This window comes from Salmo trutta, chromosome 16 (assembly GCF_901001165.1).
Source record: "Salmo trutta chromosome 16, fSalTru1.1, whole genome shotgun sequence".
Classification (NCBI taxonomy): Eukaryota; Metazoa; Chordata; class Actinopteri; order Salmoniformes; family Salmonidae; genus Salmo; species Salmo trutta.
The window spans coordinates 43,912,814-43,937,481 of record NC_042972.1 but is presented as its reverse complement, the minus strand read 5'-3'; the positions used below and the strand labels follow the sequence as shown (position 1 = coordinate 43,937,481).

General features: G+C 44.3%; 1 protein-coding gene across 1 annotated transcript; it reads left to right on the top strand.

Moving 5' to 3' along the window:
- The first annotated feature begins 11,567 nt into the window (after positions 1-11,567).
- LOC115150803 (protein transport protein Sec61 subunit alpha) lies at positions 11,568-24,399 on the top strand. Its single transcript, XM_029694494.1, has 12 exons — positions 11,568-11,699; positions 13,695-13,762; positions 13,850-13,915; positions 14,125-14,203; positions 18,168-18,299; positions 18,574-18,683; positions 19,059-19,212; positions 20,482-20,642; positions 20,890-21,087; positions 22,827-23,018; positions 23,126-23,202; positions 23,298-24,399. Exons 1-12 carry the CDS (start codon positions 11,693-11,695, stop codon positions 23,482-23,484), a joined length of 1,431 nt encoding a protein of 476 aa, XP_029550354.1. The 5' UTR covers positions 11,568-11,692; the 3' UTR covers positions 23,485-24,399.
- Positions 24,400-24,668: the final 269 nt, after the last annotated feature.

Genomic DNA, 24,668 nt, shown 5'->3' with positions numbered 1-24,668 from the left:
CAAAACTGAGTGAACCACTCAGACATGCACTTCAGACATCTCTGTCCATTGACTGAGGGAAGCGTGTCCCCTCTGGGGCCAGCCTCACAAGAACAAACAGATACAACAGAAAAAGAGCAACAACATCAGTCTTAGTGTCAATATTGGTCTGTCATGTTGCCGACTGTCATGTTGCTGTCAGTAATGCATTTTTGAAACAATATGCACCATAAATATACGTGTATTTTATGTATAATCGCAATGTTCAATCAATCAGCTCATGGAGAAGCAGGTAAGAATTGTACTGATGGAAGTTCCAAAAATATATATATGTTTTCCCTGATTAATCAATTAGAGAGGATGGAGACAGGTATAGTGACAACAGTAGCTGATCAAGGTGGATGAGGCCATCAGATCACTTAACATACAGATTGGGTTAGATTGGAGGTCCTAATGAACAGGTGCTCTTTCATCGGAGAGGGGATAGCTGACAGAACAAGGGGCATCTTTGTTGGTTGTAAAGGCAATATGTTATGCAAAATGCATTTGCAACGTTATTCATTTGTTATTGCATTGTCCATTGCTAATAATAATCATGGAAGGAGGGTTCCCATTGGGCACAGACGTTAATTCAATGTCTATTCCACGTTGGTTCCACGGAATGTCATTGAAATTATGTGGAAACAACGTTTATCCAACCAGTGTGTGCCCAGTGGGTTACCTCATATTCGTTCCTTCTCTGGCTATGTTGCCAGATGTGTCTCATTGGGTCATATATTTTCAACTGCTAGAAACAAGCCACTTCCTCTGTAGTAATGGTGAAAACACAACGGTCATGAATCTGCGCTCAGTTTACTCTCAATGGCACTCAGAGGCTGCGGTACAGCGAAGACTATTATCACATCAATTATTATCTGGGTGATTTTTTTTCTAGGTCGCACAGCAAGATATTTATGAGCAATTTAGAGCAGACCGGAATTGCTTGTGTCCACTTGAACTAGCTAGTTAGTAAATGTTAGCCAGATAGCCAGCTAGCTAGGTTAAATAAGAAAAGATGCATTAATTCAACGTTGGCTAGCAATAAAGATACTTGTAAACAAGTCAAGGTACCGACCCAGCAGCTTCTCAAAATATTCTTCCACTTCATAGCCGCTTCAAGAAGATATTTACTCAAATAGTCTGAGCTTCATGTGTCTCACCTGACAGCATGAGGTTGGCGCCTGAAACAAATAATTTGTTTCTACAGCAGGCATAAGCTATTACTGTAAAGAAATACAGTATGTTTTTTTGTACGTTTTTCATTTTTGCTGTAAAACATGTACAGTATTTTACTGTGCATTATACAGTGTTTAACTGTTGAAAATTACAGAAAAGTTTTACAGTGTATGTGAGTACAGGAGTCTGCGTGTGTATGAGGTGTGTGTGAGCTTGTGTGTGTGTTTTATGTGAGTCCATCTTTGTGTCTTACTACAGGAGATGGCACAATGGCTGTTCAACAGTCTGACAGCCTGGAGATGTTTCTCAGTCTTTTGGTCCTGGCTTGATGCACCTGTACCGTCTCTTATCCTTTTCATATACAAACCAAAATCCCACAAATTTACCATAAGCTTTTTTACACCCGCTTTTCCATATATCTGAAATACCCCCCCAAAAAACATGGCTAAAAGCCACCTAAAGAACTAGTCATGATTCCAGCATTTTCACAGACCCTGTAACAAAAATACAGGTATTGGGTTTAGGGTGACCACATTTAAAATACCCAAAATGATGATTTTGCGGGACATTCAGTGTAGCCTACATGAAAACTTTTTGGGCAGCACTGACAGATGAAGCCTATTGAATCTAATTAGAATATGCATAAAATGCATACTCCGATTGCAACGTCTGCCTATGCCCACACATATTGTCTTAAGAATCTTTTATATTTTTAAACAACTTGGCACATCTATATTTGGGGAGTTTCTCCCATTCTTCTCTGCAGATCCTCTCAAGTGCTGTCAGGTTGGATGGGGAGCATCGCTGCACAGCTATTTTCAGGTCTCTCCAGAGATGTTCGATCAGGTTCAAGTCCAGGCTCTGGCTGGGCTACTCAAGGACATTCAGAGACTTGTCCTGTGCTTAAGGTCATTGTCTTGTTGGAAGGTGGACCTTCGCCCCAGTCTGAGGTCCTGAGCGCTCGTGAGCAAGTTTTGATCAAGGATCTCTCTGTACTTTGCTCAGTTTATCGTTGCCTCGATCCTGACTAGTCTCCCAGTCCCTGCCACTGAAAAACATCCCCACAGTATGCTGCTGCCACCACCATGCTTCAACCATAGGGATGGTGCCAGGTTTCCTCCAGACGTAGTGCTTGTCATTCAGGCCAAAGAGTTCAATCTTGGTTTCATCAGACCAGAGAATCTTGTTTCTCATGGTCTGAGAGTGCCTTTTGGCAAACTCCAAGCGGGCTGTCATGTGCCTTTTACTGAGGAGTGGCTTCCATCTGGCTACTCTACCATAAAGGCCTGATTGGTGGTGCTTCTGGAAGGTTCTCCCATCTCCACAGAGGAACTCTAGAGCTGTGTTAGAGTGACCATCAGGTTCTTGGTCACCTCACTGACCAAGGCCCTTCTCCCCCAATTGCTCAGTTTGGCCGGGCGGCCAGCTCTAGGAAGAGTCTTGGTGGTTCCAAACTTCTTCCATTTAAGAATGATGGAGGCCACTGTGTTCTTAGGACCATGTTTTTAGTTTTGCAAATGTATTAAAAAAGGAATACAGAAATATCTAATTTACACAAGTATCCACACCCCTGAGGCACTACATGTTAGAGTCCCCTTTGGCAGTGATTACAGCTTTCAGTCTTTCTGGATACGTCACTAAGAGCTTTGCACACCTGGATTGTACAGTATTTGCCCATTATTCTTTAAAAAAATTATTCAAGCTTTGTCAAATTGGTTGTTGATCATTGCTAGACAACCATTTTCAAGTCTTGCTATAGACTTTCAAGCAGATTTAAGTCAAAATTTTAACTCGGACACTCAGGAACATTCACTGTCTTCTTGGTAAGCTCCAGTGTAGATTTGGTCTTGTGTTTTAGGTTATTGTCCTGCTGAAAGGTGAATGTATCACCCAGTGTCTGTTAGAAAACAGACTGAACCAGGTTGTTCTCTAGGATTCTGCCTGTGCTTATCTCAATTCTGTTTCTTTTTTATTCTAAAAACTCCCCAGTCCTTAACGATTACGTGCATACCATACCCCTAACATGATGCAGTCACCACTATGCTTGAAAATATGGAAAGTGGTACTCAGTAATGTGTTGTATTGGATTTGCCCCAAACATAACACTTGGTATTTTGGACAAAAAGTGACACTGGCCATATTCAACTGTGCGCGAGAGTGCTCTGAAATCGGAGTAGATAGCCAGAATTAACAATGTCCATTGAAATGCACAACGACTATACCACTTTGCTAAGAATGATGTGAATAATCAAGTCAATAAATGTTGGTTAGTTAGTTAGATAGCAGATAGTAAATATACTGCCTGCCAAGTTCGATGTATTAGTATCCAACTAACGTTAGGTAACTAGCAAACATACCAGTATATACTGCTGTAATGCTATGCGGTTCTTAAGGATAGCGTAGCTAACAAATTGTCAACCAACATAACGTGTAATGTAACTTATTTCAAAAGTCATTACTTTATTACATTGCTCAACATTTATTTTATTTTTTAACAAGGCAAGTCAGTTAAGAACAAATTCTTACTTACAATGACGGCCTATTTTTTATTTTTTTTATTTTTTTATTTCACCTTTATTTAACCAGGTAAGCCAGTTGAGAACAAGTTCTCATTTACAACTGCGACCTGACCAAGATAAAGCAAAGCAGTGCGACACAAACAACAACACAGAGTTACACATGGAATAAACAAGCATACAGTCAATAACACAATAGAAAAAAAGAAAGTCTATATACAGTGTGTGCAAATGGTGTGAGGAGGTAGGCAATAAATAGGCCATAGTAGCAAAGTAATTACAATTTAGCAGATTAACACTGGAGTGATAAATGAGCAGATGATGATGTGCAAGTAGAGATACTGGTGTGCAAAAGAGCAGAAAAGTAAATAAAAACAATATGGGGATGAGGTAGGTAGATTGGGTGGGCTATTTACAGATGGACTGTGTACAGCTGCAGCGATCGGTTAGCTGCTCAGATAGCTGATGTTTAAAGTTAGTGAGGGAAATATAAGTCTCCAGCCTCAGCAATTTTTGCAATTGGTTCCAGTCATTGGCAGCAGAGAACTGGAAGGAAGGCGGCCAAAGGAAGTGTTGGCTTTTGGGGATGACCAGTGAGATATACCTGCTGGAGCGCGTGCTACGGGTGGGTGTTGTTTTCATGACCAGTGAGCTGAGATAAGAGCTTTACCTAGCATAGACTTATAGATGACCTGGAGCCAGTGGGTTTGGCGACGAATATGTAGCGAGGACCAGCCAACGAGAGCATACAGGTCGCAGTGGTGGGTAGTATTTGGGGCTTTGGTAACAAAACGGATGGCACTGTGATAGACTGCATCCAGTTTGCTGAGTATTGGAAGCTGTTTTGTAGATCACATAACCAAAGTCAAGGATCGGTAGGATAGTCAGTTTTACTAGGGTATGTTTGGCGGCGTGAGTGAAGGAGGCTTTGTTGCAAAATAGAAAGCCGATTCTGGATTTAATTTTGGATTGGAGATGTTTAATATGAGTCTGGAAGGAGAGTTTACAGTCTAGCCAGACACCTAGGTATTTGTAGTTGTCTACATATTCTAAGTCAGAACCGTCCAGAGTAGTGATGCTAGTCGGGCGGGCGGGTGCGGGCAGCGAACGGTTGAAAAGCATGCATTTAGTTTTACTAGCGTTTAAGAGCAGTTGGAGGCCACGGAAGGAGTGTTGTATGGCATTGAAGCTCGTTTGGAGGTTTGTTAACACAGTGTCCAAAGAAGGGCCAGATGTATACAGAATGGTGTCGTCTGCGTAGAGGTGGATCAGGGAATCACCCACAGCAAGAGCGACATCGTTGATATATACAGAGAAAAGAGTCAGCCCGAGAATTGAACCCTGTGGTACCCCCATAGAGACTGCAAGAGGTCCGGACAACAGGCCCTCCGATTTGACACACTGAACTCTGTCTGAGAAGTAGTTGGTGAACCAGGCAAGGCAGTCATTTGAGAAACCAAGGCTATTGAGTCTGCCGATAAGAATATGTTGATTGACAGAGTCGAAAGCCATGGCCAGGTCGATGAAGACAGCTGCACAGTACTGTCTTTTATCAATGGCGGTTATGATATCGTTTAGTAGCTTGAGCGTGGCTGAGGTGCACCCGTGATCAGCTTGGAAACCGGATTGCTCAGCGGAGAAGGTACGGTGGGATTCGAAATGGTAAGTGATCTGTTTATTAACTTGGTTTTCAAAGACTTTAGAGAGGCAGGGCAGGATGGATATAGGTCTACCAAACCCCAACCCGGACGATGCTGGGCCAATTGTGCGCCACCCTATGGGACTCCCAATCACGGCCGGTTATGGTACAGCCTGGAATCAAACCAGGGTCTGTAGTGACGCCTCTTGGACTAAGATGCAGTGCCTTAGACCGCTGCGCCACTCAGGAGTCATTAGTTAGTTCAATTAATTTATATTCGCTCGCATCGGACTTCGGCTGCATATTTTCCGCCATTTTCTTCAAATCTGAAAACATTGTTAAGCCACGGCCATTTTCTGAAGAATTGCATTATGAGCCTTAAAATTATGGAAATAGTGTCCTCTGCGTGTATACTTCGTATTTTGGTTAATTTAGTACGACATCTGGGAACTTTTGGCATACTAACTATATCCATTCTTTGACCAATAAGCATGCTATATACTCAATTCACATTACAAATGTCACGTCCTGGCCAGTATAAGGTTAATTGGTATTGTAGTTTGGTCAGGACGTGGCAGAGGGTATTCGTTTTATGTGGTTCGGGGTGGTGTGTTTGTTGAAGGGGCATTTGATTTAAGTATTCCGGGGTTTTTGGGCACTGTTTGGTTTTCATGTATTCTATGTTTAGTCTAGTGAGTATGGTTCTATGTTGAGTTAATTGGGGTTGGACTTCCAATTGAAGGCAGCTGTTTGGTGTTGCCTTTGATTGGAAGTCCTATATTAGTTGGGTGTGTTTGTCTTGTATTTTGCGGGAGATTGTTCTGTGCTTAGCCTTGGGCCTAGCCAGACTGTTTTGTTGTTCGTGGTTTCGTTTTGTTGTTTTGGAATGTTCGTTTTGATTTAATAAATGTTCAAAATGAACAACCGCATGCCTGCTGCGTTTTGGTCCTCCTTCACCGACGACAACCGTGACAACAAATAGTATTGTTAGTATGAGTATTCGAACACAGGTCTATTCTCCTTGATTCTACTTCCATTTTATTCAGAATCCACTTTATCATCCGCTTCCGCCATCTTTCCTCACTAGTTCCGAATACACATCGCCTGATGCCTCCTTGTTGATGTTCTGTTCCAAAACCATCTAACCAAAACAGAGTGTTATGTTTCACTATATTGGATCATTCCAATATATTGGTATCAATCGGCGGCGGAAGGATAGATCCGAGGTGAGGATTTACAGATTCACTCCCGTGTACACCTGTGTCACGGCTGGGGTCCGCCCCTATATATAGACCCCATGGCCGCGACACACGTTCTTTCATTTTCTCGGTGGACGTCCGTATGGTTTGGGGTACAAACTTTCTGAAGTTCGCTTGGTAAGTCACTGGTAAGTGTAATATCTTGTGTGCATCTATTAGTATGGTGGCTCTTGCTGCCACAAACTGTAATTTACCTTACACAACTTGTCGGCTGGCTTGTTCTATGTGTGTGCTGTGAATTGCTTAAACATGCTGTTCCCTGCACCATAGACGCGGGTTCTCTGCTAATTACCCTGCTGGGTTTTTTTTATTGTTCTTTCCCCTGCAGAGTGTAAGAGTATCATGGTGGGCTTTCCACCAAGTTGAGACATTAACTTTGGAGTACTTTAACGGAGTTACTCCATCATATGGCTGTTTTTACTGCTTGGATATTAAACCAGCTAGGTAATATTGCAGTTGGCAAAAACAAAAAAAAACGAATAAATCAAATCCATTACCTGGTTGCTGTTTTTTTGTCTGACCATTTTTTTCCCACATGGGTCTTCCCCATTTTTTCTAGAGGTACTGGATAATTTATCCCTCACCGGGTTCCTATTCCTCCAAACGGGTCACGACATAAGCTCTCCCAGGGCGTCGAACCCCTGCTCCGTGGCCTTGTTGGCTTGGCTGAGCTTATGGCTTCCCTTTGTGACATGTGTGATAGTGGCATCCGGAGAGGGCGGTGGAGCACCCTACTGGATGCCTGTTTTTTGTGGTGTTCTCAGAATGCCTGCGCCTGGCGCGATTGGAGGCCATGCGCAAGTGGGTCGGCTAGGCTCGGGCTCAGGCTGGGGACGAGCTCCATCCCTCAGGAGTGATGCGCCAGCAAGCTGTAAGTCCCTCTACCAGCTGCTCTCCAGAGCACATTTGCCACTCTCCCGATCACCCCAGGGCTGACGTTTGGCCCAGGGGTTGATGACATTCTGGAGCAGACCGATAAAGTTTGTAGTGACTGGGAGACCCTGAGATAGTTCATGCCGCCTCCTCAGGCCCCAGGTCCAAAGCAGACGGACTGTCGCCACCCACCTGCACCCGAACGACAGACGGACGGGGAGGTCGTCCCTCTCCTGCCCCATCGCTTCATGCTGGGGGACGACAGCGGCGAGTGTCACAGCCATAGGGACGTGCCTGGGGGACTCAGGCGCTCGGGGCGCTAGAGAGGCGGGCCCCGGCAGGCCTCGGCCGCTTCTCCCTGTCTCAAAGGGCAAATCGGGAGGAGGGTGTGGAGTCCCCCTGGGTGTTGTCCACAATGCTCGGGGGGGTCCGACTCCACTTCCGGTGCTGTCCTTCAGGGGCCTTCGTGTCACCACGGTGGCCGACCCTTTCGGCAGGGGTGGGTGGAATCCGCCCTGACCTGCCAATGCCTGTTGGGCTTGCTGACGGCAGCCCCGTTGCTGATTCCCCTGGGCCTGCTCCATCTCCACCCTCTTCAATGGTAGTTCAACTCACACTGGCTGCACCCGAAGCGTCACCGCCAGCTGCGAGTGACCGCACAGTGCCTCAGGGCATTGTTGAGGTGGCGCTGTCGCTCCTTTCTCTCAGGTGGAGATGCTGAGGATGGGCAGCCGGAAGCTGGTCAGCACGGATGCCTCCCAGAACGGTTGGGGGGTGTGACCAAGGGCAGGTCAGCCAGCGGCTGTTGGCTACCCCCTTGGAGCGGCAGGCACGTCAATACACTAGAGCTCCAAGCTGTACTACTGGCCCTGTGGTCTTTCCTTACACATCTGAAGGGAAGACATGTCCTGGTAAGAACAGACAACACCACAGTGGTGGCTTACATCAACCATCAGGGTGAACTGAGGTCCCACCGCCTCCATCTTATGGCATAGGAGCTCCTTCTCTAGGCTCAGGGACATCTAGCGTCTCTACGCGCAGTGCACATACCTGGCATCCTGAATGTGCAGCGTATATGCTCTCAAGGGAGGGCCCGCCACCTTGGGACTGGAGCCTATATCCCCAGTTCGGGAGGGCGCAGGTGGACTTGTTTGTGTCCCTGGACAATGCACACTGTCCCTGTGGTACTCCATGTCGAAGCCAACAGGGCCTCTGGGCTTAGATGCTCTGGCTCACGATTGGCCAGGGCTGGAGCTTTACGTATTCCCCCCTTTTCCCCTGATCCAGGCTGTGCTGGACAGGACCAGGATGGCGGATCATCGTCTGCTGCTGGTGGCCCCATACTGGCCCAGACGACCCTGGTTCAGCCTTCTCCTGTCCCTGTTGTCTGGGACACCTTGGCAACTGCCCCTGAGACTGCTGTCTCAGGCCGGGGGAACTCTGTGGCATCCGAGACCGCACTGCCTCAGTCTGTGGGCTTGGCCGCTGAACGGCACCAATGGTCCATGTTAGGACCACTGGAGGGCGTAATGTACACAATGCAGAGCGCAAGGGCACCGACTCCTATCGCGGCATACCAGTTGCGTTGGCGGTTGTTCTGCTCTTGGTGCACTGGTATTGAGGTTGTGCCCGAGTCATGCGGGGTGCAGTATGTCCACCAATACCTGCAGTCTCACTTGGATGAGGGCTTGGCAGCCTCTACACTGAGAGGATATTTGACCGCTATACCTGCCTGCCATGTGGGGTGGATAGACAGGCCGGTGGGGTGCCATCCCTTGGTCTCCAGGTTTATGAAGGGGGTTCGTTGCCTGTGTCCAACTAGCACCCGCTCAATGGCGAGCTGGGATCTGGATGTGGTCTTGGCAGCTTTGGCAAAGCCGCCTTTCGAACAGTTGGAGTCTGCCTCCCTGAAACACCTCTCTATGAAGGTGGCTTTCTTGGTAGCGATTACTTCCATGAAGAGAATGGGTGAGCTCCATGCTCTTTCGGTAAGTTCTGAGTGCTACCGGATGGACCCCAGGGGGAGGAGTATATCTTTCCTCTCCAACCCTTCATTCCTCCCCAAGGTTCTGTTAGACAGCCATGTGAACATCCCTTTTATCCTGTCTGCTTATGACCCCCCGGGAGTGGCAAGGGACTCTGGGCCTCCCTCCAGCATGCTGTGCCCTGTGCGAACACTGGCTGCCTATGTGGAGCGGACATGGTCAGTGAGAACAACAGACCAGCTTTTTGTCTGCTATGGTGAGAGAGTCGTTGGGGCTGGGTTATCAAAGCAGAGGCTCTCTCACTGGATTGCGGTCACGATTACGACAGCATACCGCCTGGCTGGCAAGCCAGTGCTGGGATCTGTGGTGGCACATTCAACACGAGGGGTGTTGGCATCCTGGGCTCTACTGAGAGGAGTGCCCCTCGCTGAGATCTGTGTTGTGGCCAGCTGGGCTTTCTCTTGCACCTTTGCTAGGTACTATCGGGTAAATGTGGCACCTCCCTCTGCGGTTGGTTCAGCAGTCCTGGGCATCGCCTCCCCTTCCGGGGACTGTGCCAGGACCCCCCTTCCACATTGATGGCCCCTGCGTCTCGGTCCCGCACTGGGACTTCGCTGCTGGCTGCCCAGGTCCCTCTAGCACCGACTAAATCTGGCACGGGTAAACCCATATATTGGAGTGATCCAATATAGTGACACACAACGAAGGTTACGTATGTAACCAAGGTTCTGTGAGCTATATGGATCACTCCAATCGTCTACGGTGCTAGAGGCGCCTCAAAAATGATGTAGAGAACGTGTGTCGCGACCATGGGGTCTATATATAGGGGCTGACCCCAGCTGTGACAAAGGTGTACGAGTGAATCTATAAATCCTCACCTCGGATGTATCCCTCTGCCGCGGAGTGATACCAATATATTGGAGTGGTCCATATAGCTCACATAACCGTGGTTACAGAAGTAACCTTCGTTTTCGACACACCCACTACTTTCCTTTCGACACACCCACTTGCCCATACTCGCCATATTGGCATATTGGGATGCCATATTGGAATGCAGTTACCCACCTCTCTGAGAGTCATCTTTCGATAGGTGGTGAGTTTGTTGCTTGGTTTGGGTTTTACACACGATTTCGTGACGATTTTCTTGTCCGGGTGTGGGTGTGTCATGCGTAGAAAAAAAGCTGCTATCACAAGCCCCATGTTTTGGAAAAGGGGCAAACTTTATATCGGCAGAAAGAGGTGATTAAGCTGCAGCCACAACAAGTGGTAAATCAATAGCATAAACACACGGGGAGCTATTCACGGGTGCCTCAATCGACTCTAGGTCTAATAGAGAGACACTTAATCATTGTCCAATTTTTTTTTTGCACAATTGATTTACTTCACTTTACCAGTTGCTCACTTTTCTGCGCTTGCATAAAACAGTGTCATTCTAGGGCCAACTGAAAGCTGTACAAAAAATAACATGCAGTGATAAAAATGGTATAATGCTGACCCCTGATGGCAGTAAGTGTTAACTAGAGCATTTTCTGCATTCCCAAATCATTGAAGTCAAATAAATAGTATTTTAATTTGTTCATGATCATGCATTTTAATTTCAGTGAAGGTAAATTAAACTACCGAATGAGCAGTCTCGTGATAATTTATAAATTGTAATGAACTAGCTGCAGTTATTCTGAGGTTTTGCATTTACTGCAAGTGTAATATTTCTTGTTTTATCATAATCAAACGCATATTTGAGATGTATCTGTTTTGACTAGATGGGATACATTTTTGTCAGATTTGACTTTTGGCAGCAGGTTAGGATAATTAATTTAGCAGGTTATGAGAATTATGCCGTGTTCAAAACTACTGGGAACTCGAAAAAAAAACGTGCTACGACTGGGAAAATCGTTTTGAACGGTCATCCTAACTCGGAATTCGAAGTCGGAATATCGGGCATCTTTCTAAAACTCCGTCATTCCGACCTGAAAATCAGTGACATCATGATTTTACCTCTTTTTCCCCTTTCCCAGTTATATTGAAAGCACCACAAGTTTCAAATTCAGACATTCTTGAACGCGGCAAAAGAATCCCCAAGATCTGACGTGTAGTAGGAGCTTCATTGATGACGTGTCTTTACAGCGCATTCTTTTCTGTGCAGAGCGGTTCAATGGTGCCACGCAAACTGTGCTGATCCTTCAAGTGGCACCAGTTTAACACAACAGGAATCGGATAAAGGACACCATGGGCAGTGAGTTATTTTTCTAACTTCTGTCGATGTATCTGTGAATTGCATGTTAAATGTATATTTTGAACGTTTAGCTAGTTAGATTGGCTGTGAACGGACATGTATTGTAGCTTGCTACTAGCCAGCCAATGCTAACGTCAGCTGTAATGTTAGGTCGTTAACTAGCTAAACTTACCGTACCTTAGTTAGTAGTTATGGTGTTATAGTTATTAGCTAACCAGGGTTACACAAATAATCGTTTTACTTATCTATTAACTGTAAAATATTATAACGTTTGTTAACGGAATGGGAAGCTAACGGCAGGAGGCAGCTAACGTACAATCGCTCCTGACTTTAGCTAACGAGGCTCATGAAGTGCCCACAAATTGTTGGGACATTTCAGATTGCTGTGTGCACCTTCAACATTCGCTAACTAGTTAGCCTCTACAGTCTGTCATTCTAGGAAATGTTACTAGCTAGCATAGTCTGCTGTAACAGTGTCAGTGCCTGTGCGCAGAGATACTGCCTGGTTCAAGTCTTTGAAATGACAGTGACATCAGACAAACTGGGTGGTTCGAGCCCTGAATGCTGATTGGTTGAAGCCGTGGTATATCAGACCGTATGATAACATTTATTTTTACTGCTCTAATTACGTTGGTAACCAGTTTATAATAGCAATAATGCACCTCATGGGTTTGTGATGTATAGCCAATATACCACGGCAAAGGGCTGTGTCCTAGCACTCTGCGTTGCTTTGTGCGTAAGAACAGCCCTTAGCCGTGGTATATTGGCCATATACCACACCCCCTTGGGCCTTATTGCTTAATTATGACTAGTTTGCTGCTAGCTTGCTTACATTGTTTTGAATAAACCACATTGGCATTCCCAATGAATGTCAACTTCTTTGAAGAACTATGGTTAGCTGTCCAGCTACAGTTGATATTAGAGGTCGACTGATTATGATTTTTCAACGCCAATACCGATTATTGGAGAACCAAAAAAATACAGATTAATCGTCTGATTTAAAAAAATTAAAAATAATTTAAAAAAATGTGTGTGTAATAATGGTAATTACAACAATACTGAATGAACACTTTTATTTTAACTTAATATAATACATAAATAAAAATCTCATATAAATAAGTGAAACATGTTCAATTTGGTTTAAGTAATACAAAAAAGTAAAAGTGCAATATGTGCCATGTTAAAAAGCTAACATTTAAGTTCCTTGCTCAGAACATGAGAACATATGAAAGCTGGTGGTTCCTTTTAACATGAGTCTTCAATATTCCCAGTTAAGAAGTTTTAGGTTGTAGTTATTATAGGACTATTTCTCTCTATACCATTTGTATTTCATATACCTTTGACTATTGGATGTTCTTATAGGCACTATAGTATTGCCAGCCTAATCTCGGGGGTTGATAGCGTTGAAGTCATAAACAGCGCTGTGCTTCAAGCATTGCGAAGAGCTGCTGGCAAACGCAGGAAAGTGCTGTTTGAATGAATGTTTACGAGCCTGCTGCTGCCTACCACCGCTCAGTCAGACTGCTCTATCAAATTATAGACTTAATTATAATATAATAAATAACAGGTGGTCAGCCTGCCACGCAGTCTCCTCGTGGAGTGCAATGTAATCAGTGTCCAAAAATGCAGATTACCGATTGTTATGAGAATGTGAAATCGGCCCTGATTAATCGGTCGACCTCTAGTAGATATACTGTATTTCTATTGCCTCTGTTAATCTGCTCTCATAATCAGCCTAGCTATAGGCCCACTAGTTTGTTCCCACATACAATATAGCTAGTTAACTCACTGGATTGATTACCTTACTTAGCTAACTAGCGAATATGAGTGGAGCCTAATTTTTGCATGCATGGGAGTGATGACGTTTCATCCTGATGAAGTGTAACTATCTTTCACTGGTTAGGACAAGACTTATTTTACTCTGTATGTTGTATGTAGGTTTTTTTCCCCCCAAAGAAACAAACCAACCTCGTGTTTTTTGTTGTTTTTTTTCAGTTAAATTTTTGGAAGTCATAAAGCCGTTTTGTGCGGTCTTACCCGAGATTCAGAAACCAGAGAGAAAGGTATAGTATACCGCGATCTCCTCACTAGCTCTTCAACCATCTTAGCTCTAGTGATGTTTCTAAAACCTCCCTCTTTTACCTCTACAGATTCAGTTCAGAGAAAAAGTACTATGGACTGCCATCACTCTCTTCATCTTCCTGGTGTGCTGCCAGGTTAGTATCTGCTGAGCTGAACATCTGTCTCTGTGTAATTCTATATATTGTATGGTTCTTGCAGAGAAGCCCTGCCTGTCTTTGGTCTTATTATCACTCGCTTATAATATGGTTAAGGCCACAGGTAATGATGACTCTGAGTGTAGTTAAAACTCTTGTGGGTACAGTGTATTGGATTCATTCTTTCTCTTGGTCTCCTGTCCTCCTAGATTCCCCTCTTTGGCATCATGTCCTCGGACTCTGCAGATCCCTTCTACTGGATGAGAGTAATCCTGGCTTCCAACAGAGGTGAGAAACGAACAGTCTGGTTCTTAGTTTGAATGCTTGCCTGTGTCTGTAATCATCAGTCCATATGGAGGAAGACAAGTTTGAACTGTGCGTCCCTAGTAACAGATTCGGCCCCGCCCACAAAGGTCTAAAAAAAAATAAAGGAATCTCTCATTGAAATGCATTAATTTTAGTGCTGCGTTAAATGGCTTAAATATACACTGCTCAAAAAAATAAAGGGAACACTAAAATAACACATCCTAGATCTGAATGAATGAAATAATCTTATTAAATACATTTTTCTTTACATAGTTGAATGTGCTGACAACAAAATCACATAAATTAGATTTCCATTGATTATTTTTATCAACCCATGGAGGTCTGGATTTGGAGTCACACTCAAAATTAAAGTGGAAAACCACACTACAGGCTGATCCAACTTTGATGTAATGTCCTTAAAACAAGTCAAAATGAGGCTCAGTAGTGTGTGTGGCCTCCACGTGCCTGTATGACCTCCCTACAACGCTTGGGCATGCTCCTGATGAGGTGGCGGATGGTCTCCTGAGGGATCTCCTCCCAGACCTGGACTAAAGCATCCGCCAACTCCTGGACAGTCTGTGGTGCAACGTGGCGTTGGTGGATCGAGCAAGACATGATGTCCCAGATGTGCTCAATTGGATTCAGGTCTGGGGAACGGGCGGGCCAGTCCATAGCATCAATGCCTTCCTCTTGCAGGAACTGCTGACACACTCCAGCCACATGAGGTCTAGCATTGTCTTGCATTAGGAGGAACCAAGGGCCAACCGCACCAGCATATGGTCTCACAAGGGGTCTGAGGATCTCATCTCGGTACCTAATGGCAGTCAGGCTACCTCTGGCGAGCACATGGAGGGCTGTGCGGCCCCCCCAAAGAAATGCCACCCCACACCATGACTGACCCACCGCCAAACCGGTCATGCTGGAGGATGTTGCAGGCAGCGGAACGTTCTCCACAGCGTCTCCAGACTGTCACGTCTGTCACGTGCTCATTGTGAACCTGCTTTCATCTGTGAAGAGCACAGGGCGCCAGTGGCGAATTTGCCAATCTTGGTGTTCTTTGGCAAATGCCAAACGTCCTGCACGGTGTTGGGCTGTAAGCACAACCCCCACCTGTGGATGTCGGGCCCTCATACCACCCTCATGGAGTCTGTTTCTGACCGTTTGAGCAGACACATTCACATTTGTGGCCTGCTGGAGGTCATTTTGCAGGGCTCTGGCAGTGCTCCTCCTGCTCCTCCTTGCACAAAGGCGGAGGTAGCGGTCCTGCTGCTGGGTTGTTGCCCTCCTACGGCCTCCTCCACGTCTCCTGATGTACTGGCCTGTCTCCTGGTAGGGCCTCCATGCTCTGGACACTACACTGACAGACACAGCAAACCTTCTTGCCACAGCTCGCATTGATGTAGACTCCGTCTCATGCTACCACTAGAGTGAAAGCACCGCCAGCATTCAAAAGTGACCAAAACATCAGCCAGGAAGCATAGGAACTGAGAAGTGGTCTGTAGTTACCACCTGCAGAACCACTCCTTTATTGGGGGTGTCTTGCTAATTGCCTATAATTTCCACCTGTTGTCTATTCCATTTGCACAACAGCATGTGAAAGTTATTGTCAATCAGTGTTGCTTCCTAAGTGGACAGTTTGATTTCACAGAAGTGTGATTGACTTGGAGTTACATTGTGTTGTATAAGTGTTCCCTTTATTTTTTGGAGCAGTGTATATATTTTTTAAATAACCAAGCGTTCTATCTATAACTGAGTTGAGTCTAATTATTTCAAGCTACAATGCCAAGGTGATAAAATGCTAATTCAATGCAATAACTGCATGCACGCTGGTGTCCTGTGCCATTGTAAAAACAGACAAAGTTGCTGGGTCTGTAGTGAGAGTGAGAACATTATCGTAGTTTTTGCTTTGCTTCTTCTCCACTGCAGTGTATTTCTGGAGGCTTGGACTGGAAATGTATTGTGCAGATTAGCTGGTTGGATAGCCAGCCAGTCATGATATTGGCTGCTAAGTAGCTACAGTTACTACTAGTAGCTAGCTAATAGAAGAGAATATTAAAAAGACGGTTCGTCAAGTGTCATGACTGCATGTTATGTATACCTAGCTAGCTATATAGCTTGAGGCTAGGCAGAAGCGTTGTCACTCTTCACTGCAGAAAGTGTGTGTTTTAAACATGACAACTTTCAAGCAACCCAAAGATGGTAAGCTAACTATTTTCGAATTAGGAATTAGTTTCATAAGCCAATCTAGCAAAGTTTGCAAGCTAGCATTATCTGGCCTGCATAATACTTTCTGCCTTGTTTGTCGATCTTTAATGCTACCTAACTATGCAGTACCAACCTGCCCATCTAACCAGCTAGTAATAGGCAGCTAGCTAATAGTGCTGAGTGAATAGTGCTTTGTCATTTCAGTTTGATTTAAACAAAAATAATAATAATAATAATAATAATAATAATAATAATAATAATAATAATAATAATAATAATAATAATAATAATAATGGATTTCGGTAATTTAAAAAAATCACAATGTATTATGAAATGACATTCAAATGTTTTTTTTTTCATGTTACATTTCTAATCCAAAAATAATTAACCTTAAATTGCCAAAACATTTAAAATATTTGATTGTCTCTGTCAGGCCCACATTGGATAGACATCAATAGGAAATTACTATTAAAATATATTTCAGATGTGAATATTACTTTGTTTTTATTTGATTTTATTTTTAATTCCTTAAAGTCATCATCTCTGCTCAGACTGTAGCAGCCAAACAGCTCTTTGCTCCCCAAATACTGTACTGTCTTTAGTCATCCTATTTAGCTAGGCTAGCCTGCTCAATCATGCTGCAGGGCTGTCTTGAGTATCCTTTTACTAGTTCTTCAAAGTAAATGAGACAGTTCCTGAAAGTACATCTCCATCCCTCTGTTGTGCACATTCCTCTCTCATGAGGTCTGTGTGAAACTAACCGAACGTAGTAGGCGTAAAAGTGTATGTGTTCTTACGCTGAACTAGGTTGAATATTTGCTTTATGGAAACTACAACTTCCTTCAGCCCAGCGTGCCACATTTTTCTTGATGTAATTTCTCATGAATTATTTGATTTCTCTGTAGAGAAACGGTGCGTTGGGCTCACCAAAACCCTCAAGTAATTGAACAGCTGTCGGTCAGTTAGTTGTTTAATAACCAATAAAAGGAAATGTCGGTAAATTGCTCAGCACTACTAAAGATTTATAGTACAGAAAATACATTCTTCAAGTCTAAGTTGGATATTAGAAGTGCTGTACTTACTAAAGAATCTATTGTACTGCCAGTTAAGATGGCATGAATGTGATCTTAACCAAGAAATATAGCATGTTAACTTCAAACAAAACACAGCGTTCTAAAGCTTTACCCTTCCTGGTTGTTGCTAAGCTAAACAATGGGCTCACGTCATTGACCCAGTGGTCTAAGGCACTGGATCTCAGTGCTTGAGGCATCACTACAGACACCCTGGTTCGAATCCAGGCTGTATCACAACCGGCCGTGATTGGGAGTCCCATAGGGCGGCACACAATTGGCCCGGCGTCGTCCGGGTTTGACCGGTGTAGGCCGTCATTGTAAATAAGAATTTGTTGTGAACTGACTTGCCTAGTTAAATAAACAAATATTGACACCTGTCTCCCTCCATTTATTAACGGCTCTCAATCTTGGCTACTGATCATGTTAGAAGCATCTATTACACCTTCACTGTTTGGTTCCCACCTCTTACATGGAGAAATAATTATTCCCTGTGATGTTATCAGGTCTTATCTCTTTTGACAAGCAGTCTTTGCAAAAGCTGACATTCTTTAGCTCATATCACTGTATTCAGAGCTTTGCCTTTGTTAGAATCCCCTTTTCCAGTACAACAGTGTTGGTCCATAATAAATGTTGATTGAACAGTACTGTGATCCTCCACCATTCTACAGGTACTCTGATGGAGCTGGGTATCTCACCCATTGTTACCTCTGGTCTCATCATGCAGCTGCTGGCTGGAGCCAAGATCATTGAGGTTGGAGACACCCCCAAGGACAGAGCACTCTTCAACGGAGCACAGAAATGTAGGTCCACCCTCTAATCACCTTGCACAGAAGCAGTTTTTACTAAGGAATGGGATTAATCATAATACGTTGAATTATGGTTATATAGCCACCTGGCAACTGTTCTGATTTGTGGGCTTGTATATGACGGGTATTAGAATACGGGTCTCTAGCCTGTCATAAGGCTGGGGTGTATTCAGTATCCTGTTGCAAAGTGTTTTTCCACTCACAACAGTCCAAGGATATTGAACAGTCCGAGGATATTGAATGCAACCATCTTCCTTTTTCTTTGCAGTGTTTGGCATGATCATCACCATTGGGCAGGCCATTGTTTACGTGATGACTGGCATGTACGGAGACCCCTCAGAGATGGGTGCTGGGATCTGCCTGCTCATCATCATTCAGGTAAGTTAGATTCCCCCCCAGTTCATATAAACAGTTCATTAATTGTACCCTTTAGGTACAGAGACCTAACTTTCACTACTACCCTTTGGCAGCCATTTCTTTAATCTGTCGATCAGCCATGCTCAACAGTCTGCTCTGCTTTCATCCTCCTGGTCAGGTAGCCTAGTGGTTAAGAGTGTTGGGCCAGTAACTGAAATGTCGCTGGTTCGAATCCCTGTGCCAGAAAGATGGAAAAATCTGCCGTTCTGCAAGGCAGTTAACCCACAACTGCTTCCCAGGCACCGCTCCTCTCCCATTTCAGTTGAATGCATTCAGTTGTGCTGACTCGGTATACCCTTTCCCTTCCCTATTTTAAGCTCTCTCCTTCTTCCCCAGCTGTTTGTGGCAGGTCTGATTGTGCTGCTGCTGGATGAGCTGCTGCAGAAGGGCTATGGTCTAGGCTCTGGTATCTCCCTGTTCATTGCCACCAACATCTGTGAGACCATCGTCTGGAAGGCCTTCAGTCCCACTACTGTCAACACTGGGAGAGGTAGGTAGCACTAAGGTGTACATGCACTACATGACCAAAAGTAGGTGGACACATGCTCGTCGAACCTCGCATTCCAAGGTCATGGGCATTAATATGGAGTTGGTCCCCCCCCTTTGATGCTATAACAGCCTCCACTCAGCCACGAGCAGTAGTGAGGTTGGGCGATTAGACCTGGCTCACAGTCGGTGTTCCAATTCATCCCAAAGGTGTTCTATGGGATTGAGGTCAGGGCTTTGTGCAGACCAGTTAAGTTCTTCCTCACCGATCTCAACAAACCATTTCTGTATGGACCTCACTTTGTGAACGAGGCCCTTGTCATGCTGAAACAGGAAAGGGCCTTCCCCAAACTGTTGCCACGAAGTTGGAAGCCCAGAATCATCTAGAATGTCATTGTATGCTGTAGCATTGAGTTCCAGTGAAGGGAAATAAGGGGCCTAGCCCGACCCATGAAAAACAGCCCCACACCATTTATTCTTCCTCCACCAAACTTTAGTTAGCACTATGCATTGGGGCAGGTAGCGCTCTCCTGTTATTCGCCAAACCCAGATTCATCCATCTGACTGCCAGATGGTGAAGCATGATTCATCACACCAGAGAACGCATTTCCACTGCTCCAGACTCCAATGGCGGCGAGCTTTACACCACTCCAGTCGACGCTTGGCATTGTGCATGGTGATCTTAGGCTTGTGTGTGGCTGCTCAGCTATGGAAACTAATTTCATTAAGCTCCCGATGAACAGTTCTTGTGCTGACGTGGCTTCCAAAGGCAATTTGGAACTTAGTAGTGAGTGTTGCAACCCAGGACAGACGATTTTTATGCGCTTCAGCATTCGGCGGTCCTGTTCTTTGAGCTTGTGTGGCCTACCACTTCGCGGCTGTGCCGTTGTTGCTCCTAGACATTTTTACTTCACAATAACAGCACTTACAGTTGACCTGGGCAGCTCTAGCAGGGCAGAAATTTGCCGAACTGACTTGTTGAAAAGGTGGCATCCTATGACGGTGTCATGTTGAAAGTCAATAAGCGCTTAAGTACAGGTCAATCTACTGCCAATGTTTGTCTTTGGAGATTGCATGGCTGTGTGCTCGATTTTTATACACCTGTCAGCAATGGGTGTGGCTGAAATAGCCGAAACCACTCATTTCAAGGGATGTCCACATACTTTTGTGTAACTAGTGTATGTGTATCTACAATGTGCTCTTGTTCTTCAGTCAAGGTTGTTCCCCCTGCTGTGCTGTGGTTAGTTAGGTAACCTTGTCTCTTGTGTCTCAGGAACGGAGTTTGAAGGTGCCGTCATTGCCCTGTTCCACCTGTTGGCCACCCGCACAGACAAGGTGCGCGCCCTGAGAGAGGCCTTCTACCGCCAGAACCTGCCTAACCTCTTGAACCTCATCGCCACAGTCTTCGTCTTTGCTGTAGTCATATACTTCCAGGTCAGTGGACAGACAACCCGCTTTATAGCCTATATCGTCTTGGCTGTCATTTGATTGGTTTTACAAATGGCTTTCAATTCATTGCTTAAGTGACCTTTATGGCCACTGGATCTGTTGACAATGTGAACATAAATGTTCAGACCAAAAAGCTGCATGCATAGAATAATTGAAGACAAACTTTGAATACCATTGGATTTCCGTGGTTGTATTTGAAAGGTCTTGAACACTTCTTGCCTCCTCCTTCCAGGGCTTCAGGGTGGACTTGCCCATCAAGTCTGCCCGTTACCGTGGTCAGTACAACACCTATCCCATCAAGCTCTTCTACACTTCCAACATTCCCATCATCCTCCAGTCTGCCCTTGTGTCCAACCTGTACGTCATCTCTCAGATGCTCTCCACGCGATTCAGTGGCAACTTTCTGGTTAACCTGCTGGGCACCTGGTCTGTAAGTACCTGTCCACAATGAACTTTGAGTGTCGCTTCTGTGTTCATTACACAGAGGTGGAGACTTGCCTCACCCATGTTCATTACACCTGTACTATTTAAAAATGTACATCCACTTAGTTATTTTTTTCTCATCACATTTAACCTTCATGAAGTTAAAACCGATACTGAATATGTCTTTGTGTTGTCTGGTAGTGTGTGACTGTAAACAATGAAGAGTCTGTTTGATGCCATAGTGGTGGTTATGATCACATGTTTTGGACTACTATGACAGCACACTGGTAGTGATGACAGATTAGACATTTCTTTCAGCAATCCTGTGTAAGAGAGCTAGCCTTCAGAAGGTTTTAAGAGGGCTCCAGACTAACATTTTCCCCTGGTCGCACTGGTGCCTCTGTTTTTCAGTTGGTGGCACCAGCCCAAGATTTGGTCGCACGCCCATAAAAAATGGGAAATGCATAACCATGGTAGCAATTGAAAGGGAACAGTTTGGAGACTATTGGAAAATTGATTTTATGTGCATTTTAATCTGAAAATACTCCTGATACATTCAGTAACATAAGAATATTCCTGGAAAATGTAGGGTAGAACAACCTAAGTAATTTCAATGCCCTTTATGACTCAAGAATCTTCAACTAGTAAGGTGCTTTTGAGCTCTCCTAGCTGTGCTGTTGAGGAACTACGTCAAGCACAACCCTGCATCCCCACCATCACACAATTACTGTTTACGCAATCCAAAAACAGTCCAATTTATAAATCACAATATGGGTGAGATGTGCATCACACAAGATATTTCAGTGTTATGCTTTCATAATGAAATTCAAGGAAAGTATCATTATTTTGATACACATAGAAAGGAGTTATGATTGGTGGGTGCGCATTTCTATCTGTGAGCTCAATGGCCAGTTTCTGTAGAGATAAATCAGATCAAGCCTGAACTGTACGACGTGGTTTCCAACAGGCCAATATTCTACATACTTTAGCGCAAAAAAACTTGGTAATTAACTACAATGAACATACAGTAGTCCATTCTGCGCCTACTGGTCCGGTCTGTTTCTTTTACACCTGCAATGTAAAAGAGACAGAAATGCATAATCAAGAGTGATAGAGCAGTTGCTTAGCGCGCTATCTTGACCTGAAAATGCATGATCTAAGTGATTGAGAGTTGGTATTCAAGTCATAAAAGTAGGACTTATTGATTTACTTTGAAGAATTACTTAGTGATTTGTCAGACTGCATAGGCAGTAGCTCTATAGAGATGACTTGGAGTGAAGTAAAGTCAACAAGTAAAACTAATGTAATATACACAACTGAAATATTTGATTAAAGTGAATAAATGATGGTTAGTAAGTGATGAGCAGTAACTACCATCATGGGAATTGTATTCAACCCACATAATGCATAGTGCATTTAATGTTTTAAAAAAATGATCAAAATTGAAAACGGATTTTAATACTCAAACTGAACAGACTTCAAAAAGCACTAATCGCTCAGCACTACCAAGCAGGAATGCATAATTTAAGATTTTGATGTGCAACCTATTCTAGTGATTGTAATGAATTTGGGGTTGCAGAATTTTGTGATTTCTTTTATCCAAAAGAGATGTTTTGAGTGAGGTTGCAATGTAGAAAACATGTGACTCAATGGTCGCAGTCTTGAGCCCTGTTTTACTCATAACAGCCCTGATTGGGCTATGCTTACATGGAGAATCTATACTTAATTGATTGTGTGTTTGTATAGGATACTTCCACTGGAGGACCAGCTCGTGCCTACCCAGTTGGAGGTCTCTGCTACTACCTCTCTCCCCCGGAGTCCTTTGGTTCTGTTCTGGATGACCCCATCCACGCTGCCATCTACATCGTCTTCATGCTGGGCTCCTGTGCCTTCTTCTCCAAGACATGGATCGAGGTTTCAGGATCCTCGGCCAAAGATGTGAGTCACTTGATGCACTAGATGCATTTGCTTCATCTGTTACAGATGCACTTACTGTAGGTACACTGAAGTATGTGTGGTAGTTGCTAACTCTGCATGTCTGACAGGTGGCTAAGCAGCTGAAGGAACAGCAGATGGTGATGAGGGGACACCGAGAGACCTCCATGGTGCACGAGCTCAACCGGTAAAAACATACACACCTTTGGTTGCACTCTGGCCCAAGTGTTAATTGCTGCGTGTTTTTCTACACATTTCTAAAATCTTGTGTTCTTTGTGAAGGTACATCCCCACAGCTGCAGCTTTCGGTGGCCTATGCATAGGTGGGCTGTCTGTCATGGCGGACTTTCTGGGCGCCATCGGTTCTGGTACTGGAATTCTTTTGGCCGTGACCATCATCTACCAGTACTTTGAGATCTTCGTCAAGGAGCAGAGTGAAATGGGCAGCATGGGAGCGCTGCTATTCTAGAAACACCCTCCAACACGCACCACAGCCTCCACCCTCCACAAATTACTTACTTTTTATTTTGCATTGTATCTAATGCGCACAAATCAGTACATTCTGCCTCTGACACGTCCTCTTTCTCAGCTTCTTTGTGTTCCCAGAAGCTCTTGAGGGCTCACGCAGACTGGATCTCACTGGGAAAGAAAGATGGCACTTGACCCAGTGTTCAGCATGGAATTGCGCCTGTTCTGTCCCGTTTTTTATTTTTCAATACCATTACCCTCTCTTCATCTGACCAGCCAGGCTACTCTGCTGATGGTCTTATCTTCTATAGAAGCTTGCTCAAGGAAATTGAAGACTGACACCGTTTTAAAGGAGTCTGTTCTTAAACCAACAAGCACTACACCTGGACATTTTTGGAGAGTGGAAAGAAAGCCATGTCATATTCATTTTAGGCCATTGTAAGCTGTGCATGGGGTTTGAAGAGCCACATTGGGGTAAAGAAAGTATAAATATACTTGTTCATGTATTCCTTAAATGGCTCTGGGAATCTCTAACAAGCTTTGTTGGTTTTCATTTTTTTTAAATCAAGGAATATATTTGTATTCATGCTGGTCTTATCAATAGCATATGTTAGTACTTTGTCTCTGGGTCCTAAAGGAAAATGTTTGTGTTGTGGTCTTTTATTCCCAGACAATCGCTGTAGAAACTGCCTAGATGTCATTGGATGATGGTGGATTTGGTAGGAATGGGGTTTCATTTAGTGTTTTTTACTTCCTGTATTGGACATAATTATGAAATTTGACTAAGATTTAATTTTTTAGATCCTCATCCCCCCCACTGTAAACCATCAGTGACCCCCCAAATAAAACACTACCATGGACATAGGGCCCATGTCTTTGTTCAGGCCAATATTTTTCAATAAAAGCTAGAAAACAATATTGTGTTGAACTTTATCATGGCATAAAAGTCACACTACAATATGCATCAAACAGGGTATATACCAATATTATTGTGGTACATACTGCCAGATGACCCGGGCTCGAACCAGGGACCCTTGCACACATCAACAACTGCGACCCACCGAAGCATCGTTACCCATCGCGCCACAAAAGCAACGCAAGGGGAAACCCTACTTCAAGTCTCAGAGCGAGTGACGTCACTAATTGAAATGCTATTAGCGTGCACCACCGCTAACTAACTAGCCA